Source organism: Frankliniella occidentalis, unplaced genomic scaffold (assembly GCF_000697945.3).
Source record: "Frankliniella occidentalis isolate FOCC.00 unplaced genomic scaffold, Focc_3.1 Scaffold64, whole genome shotgun sequence".
NCBI lineage: Eukaryota > Metazoa > Arthropoda > Insecta > Thysanoptera > Thripidae > Frankliniella > Frankliniella occidentalis.
Window position 1 is genome coordinate 431,839 of NW_026267194.1, and position 4,911 is coordinate 436,749.

General features: G+C 57.7%; 1 protein-coding gene across 1 annotated transcript; it reads left to right on the forward strand.

Annotated features, from left to right (window-relative positions):
- Positions 1–6: 6 nt before the first annotated feature.
- Positions 7–4,430, forward strand: LOC113216996 (pyrokinin-1 receptor-like). The gene is made up of 5 exons (XM_052268145.1): positions 7–132; positions 611–913; positions 1,253–1,493; positions 3,827–4,032; positions 4,140–4,430. Exons 1-5 carry the CDS (start codon positions 106–108, stop codon positions 4,422–4,424), a joined length of 1,062 nt encoding a protein of 353 aa, XP_052124105.1. The 5' UTR covers positions 7–105; the 3' UTR covers positions 4,425–4,430.
- The last annotated feature ends 481 nt before the right edge of the window (positions 4,431–4,911 follow it).

A 4,911-nucleotide genomic window follows, 5' to 3' on the forward strand; every position in this document is an offset into this window, starting at 1 on the left:
CCGCTGTACGTCGTGGTGCCCGTCACGGTCCTCTACGTGCTCATCTTCGTGACGGGGGTGGCCGGCAACATCGTGACCGTGGTGGTCATCTCGCGATGCAGGTGCATGCACACGCCCACCAACTACTACCTGGTGAGTCCACGGCCACGTACACTAAGGGGGCCGTCGTGACTTATTTACGAAGTGGGGTACCTTTTTACGGCCCTGCGTATGCGAGTGCGGGTTCAGGGTTGAAAGTAGAAGCTTTTCAGGTGCCATGATAAAGTTACCCCACCCCCACCCGTATAAATGTTGTCTGCGGGTATTCAATTATCACGATACCTCCCAAACACTTCCATTTGAAACGCTAAGTTCAAAAATAAGAGGGATACTTTTATCACGGCACCATATTTGAACTCGCCGCCGTAAACAGTAGTGTTTGGGATGACATGATAATTGTTGTGTATCCCTGTAGATAACATTTAAACGGGTGGGGTAACTTTCTCATGGCACCTAAAAAGCTTCTACTTTCAACCAACTCGTACACATGGCCGTCAAAAAAGTACCCCACCTTTCGAAAATGAAAATTTATGTACGACCCCCTTCTATACCATCTGCTCACCACCCGCAGATGAGCCTGGCGGTGAGCGACCTGCTGCTCCTGTTGAGCGGGCTGCCCCAGGAGGTGTACTCCATCTGGATTCACTTCCCCTACCCGTTCGGCGAGGCCTTCTGCGTGCTGCGCGGGCTCGCCGCCGAGACCTCGGCCAACGCGTCCGTGCTCACCATCATGGCGTTCACCGTTGAGCGCTACCTCGCCATCTGCAAGCCGTTCGCGCACGCCTCGCGCGCGCGCTCGCCCTCCCGCTCCAGCAGGGTCTTCAAGATGATCGCGGCCGTGTGGGTGATCGCGCTGAGCTGTGCGTCCGTGCAGGTGCGTATGAGAGGGGACCCCAAAGGTAGGATACCCACCTAGGGGGGACCCCAAGGGAAGATCCCGCCAAGGGGGGACCCAAAGGGGAACCCCGCAAGGAGGACAACACAAGGAGCACCCCAAGGGAGGACAAGCGGTAACCACAAGGGCGAACCCCAAGGAGGAACACCCCGGAACACCCCAAAGGAGGACCCCAAGGGAGGAGACCAACAAGAGAGCCCAAAGAGTGGGCCGCAAGGGCAAGGGGCGCCGTCCCTTCCTTGTTATTTTCCTTTTCTGCTTTTCTCTTCCTCTTTTCCTTTCGAAACTGCCCAGTCTAATCACGAAACGTTTGCGCAGGCGATGCAGTTCGGGCTGACGATGCACGGCGACCTGGCCATGTGCGAGCCGGTGCGCGTGCTGCTGCAGCACTCGTTCGAGGCCGCCTCCGTCGTCTTCTTCGTGGCGCCCATGACCCTCATGTGCGTGCTGTACGCGCTCATCGCGCGCCGGCTGCACTGGCAGCGCAAGGACGCCCTGGGGCACAGCACGTCCTCCCTGCGACACGTCATGGCCAAGCGCAGGGTCATCAAGATGCTGGGTGAGTGGGCCGGTGCGCAGGTGCGGTAAGCAGGTGCGGTGAGCAGGTGCGGTGAGCAGGTGCGGTGAGCAGTCGTCTGATTCAGAAGATCGTTCAAGAGGGACTTTACTATAGCTCCCGTATAGCTCCGTCCTTGTTGTACTCATGGGACAGGTATAGGAGAGACCCTCTTGAACGATCTTCTGAATCAGACGGCAGGTGCGGTGAGCAGGTGTGGCGCGCAGGTGTTAGATAGGTACGGTGAGCACCGTTAGAAAGGTGCGGTGAGCACCGTTAGAAAGGTGCGGTGAGCACCGTTAGAAAGGTGCGGTGAGCACCGTCAACAGGTGCGGTGAGCACCCTTGTCAGGTGCAGTGAGCACCGTGAGCACAGCAGTGCTCAGTGAGCAGTGCGGTGGGTGTACGCTATGGATCGTTCAGGAAGTGCGTCCGTTTGTCTCGCAACGGGGATTTGCGGCAGCTCGGCGCCTGCGAGGCTCGGGATAGGCCACCCCGCAGTACACTCATGTGTCGCAGGCGAGATATTGCCTAACATGACAGGCGCTATGAATGCGGTGCACAAGGACCGAGCGCAGCTGCGGTGAGCAGGAGCGGTGAGCACCGTGAGTAGTGGCGGAGCGTCACAGATCGTCCAGAAAGTGCTTCCGTTTGTCTCGCAACCGTTCGGGAGGTTTGCGGCAGCTCGTCGCCTGCGAGACTCGGGGTAGGCCACCCCGCAGTACACGCATGCGTCGCAGGCGAGATGTTGCCTAACCGACAGGCGCTATGAGAGCTCGTCGACGCTGAACTTCGGCAGGTTCGTAAACGGTGAATGACGCGCGCGTGCTTTGTGGATGACCCCCTATCGCGTACACCAAGGTCGCGTAGTCGTCGCCGCATAGACGCTCCTGACCCGCTTCTCGTGTATTTCTCGCTCGCCGGCCGAGCGGTTCAGAGTTCAGAGAGGTTTGCGCGGCGCAGGCAGCGACCGTCTCATTGCCGTTTTGCGACTGTTCCCACGGGCCGGCTGGATCAGTCGGGCAGGCGGCCGTCTTCTTGGAGAGGCCCCGCTCCGCGGCCGCCGTGTCCGCTCCACGCACCACCACCACCCCCTGCCCTTCCCGCGCTACTCGAGCCAAGTCCGGGGCGAGTACACGGGTCCTCACCTCACCCCAAATATGACACTGTACAGAAATAAAATAAAGATCAAATCGTACGGAAACGTTCCCTGTAAAAGAAAATCGCAACTCTTCACTCAAAAAACAAAATGACACAACAAGTGCCGGTTTTCGGAAACTTGACAGGATTCAGTGCATAAAGCAGGTGCGCTGTTTAATCCCCCCTCCCCCCGGGACGCCAAACTTGCGACGCCCAAATGTTTTTTTTTTTTGCGAAAACTTTGCATTTATTCTTTTTATCGCGCGACATGGTGGCCGTCGGTAGGCCGGTCCCCTCCCTCCCGGTCCCTTCGCATGGTCACAACGACTCGCACGCTTGCCACGGCGGCCGATGGTGCTTTATACGCGTGCCGCACTTGGCGGCATGTCTCGTCCGCATCCCCGGTCTTGTTGTTGTTTGGACGAGTGCGCCACGGTGCCGCTGCCCTTGAGGCGGCCGCCCCTAGTAGAGGGAGTGGGGGGGGGGGTCCGGTTTCAATTTCTCTTCGAAATACACAGTTTTCCGCGGCGACCAGGAAGGTGTGTGTGTGTGTGTGTGTGTGTGTGGCTCCGGAGAGAGGCGCGCGGACAAGACAACGTAATGTGTGCGACAATGTATAAACATTTATACGGGAGGGGGAGGGACGAAAGAATGGGGGGGGGGGGGAGGTCGCTTGACGCGCTGTCCACCGCTACACCGTCGAGCACTTCGCGAGGGGAGAGGCGAGCTAGGGGAGCTAGGCGCACATAAGAAGAGGAGGCGCGCACCCCAGAATAGGAGATTCAAAGCAGAGCCTTGCGGCGGGGAGTTTACGCCCCACTACTGGGGCGCCGATAACTGGCAGGGCCACCAGAGCCACAGGCCAGCCGGCTAGCCACAGCAGCAGCGGCTGTTGGCCGACACGCACATTTTAATTTCTCTTTAACGTACATTTATAAAATGTATCACACTCTGAAACGTATTACACTTTTCTGAAATTTATTACACTTTTCTGAAATGTATTGGACTCTTCTGAAATGTATTACACTTTTCTGAAATGTATTACAGGTTTCTGAAATGTGTTACACTTTTCTGAAATGTGTTACACTTTTCTGAAATGTTTCACACGTTTCTGAAATGTATTTACACTTTTCTGAAATTTATTACACGTTTATAAAACGTGTAACATTTTCTCTAAAATGTATGACATCGTTGTAGCCGCGGTGGTGGCCGCCTTCTTCCTGTGCTGGGCGCCCTTCCACGCGCAGCGGCTCGTGGCCACCTACCTGACGCGAAACGTGGAGACGCACCTCACCCTGTACAAGATCGCGACCTACGTGTCCGGGGTGCTGCACTTCGTGTCGGCCACCGTCAACCCCATCCTGTACCAGGCCATGAGCAGGAAGTTCCGGAAGGCGGGAAAAGTACGTCAGCTACAACAGCTTTTCTCTTGGAGAAATATACTTCAAAAAGAAAACTATTTTTAAAAACTTTGTGAAAAAACATTTTTGAAAAAAACCTTTGTGGCCAGGACACCCTCGCGAGCATCCTGCCCTCGCTGGAGTGGTCCAAGCGGAGGCGGGAGCGGCGGCAGCACCCTCACGGCCCCCACTGCGGCTCCGGCGGTGGGGGCCAGTGCAGGGGCACGGGTTACCGACATCACCACCACCATCACCACCGCCACCGCCACCCACCCCCGCTCTCTGGAGGTGAGTGCACCGCGACCGCGTTCACGATTAGACACTCCAATTTTTTAATGCAAATTTTGAAAGAAAATTTATGTAAATTTGGCGTTGTTGTAAACAATATTTTTTAAATTTAATCTTGTGAGTCTTATTTTACTTTTGTTTTCGAAAAACAATACCCAAATCAGAATCGTCCTCATCGTCATCTTCGACGTCCTCGTCGTCGTCCTCCTCCTCCGAGGAGGCCGAGATGGGCCCCCCTCTGCACGTGTCCTTCACCACGAGTGGACACCTGGGACACCTGCCCGCCAGCCGCAGCCCCACTAGGCCGTCGGCGCCCTCGCGCCCCGGGGGGCTGCGCCGCACCCGCACCAGGCGCACCGGCCTCCTGTCGCCCGGGCTCAGCCCCGACCGCCCCGACGTGGTCCTGGGGGTCGGCCGGGCCGCCGGGCTGGGCGCCAGCGTGGGGGCCGTGTCCGGGGCGCTGCACGACGCGGGCCTCGGCCTTGGCGGAGGAGGAGGGGGAGGCCAGGGTGAGCTGCGCGAGCTACGCGAGCAGCCCCCACCCGAGGGCAGCAGCGCCCCGCTGGTCCAGCCGCAGGGGGTAGAGGCGCCCTG

Bases quoted from the DNA above. Each gene is read 5' to 3' on its own strand.
- LOC113216996 (XM_052268145.1), top strand. From the start codon at position 106: ATGCACACGCCCACCAACTACTACCTG. The intron at 133-610 runs GTGAGTCCACGG...CACCACCCGCAG, and splicing joins CGCCCACCAACTACTACCTG to ATGAGCCTGGCGGTGAGCGA. The intron at 1,494-3,826 runs GTGAGTGGGCCG...ACATCGTTGTAG, and splicing joins CAGGGTCATCAAGATGCTGG to CCGCGGTGGTGGCCGCCTTC.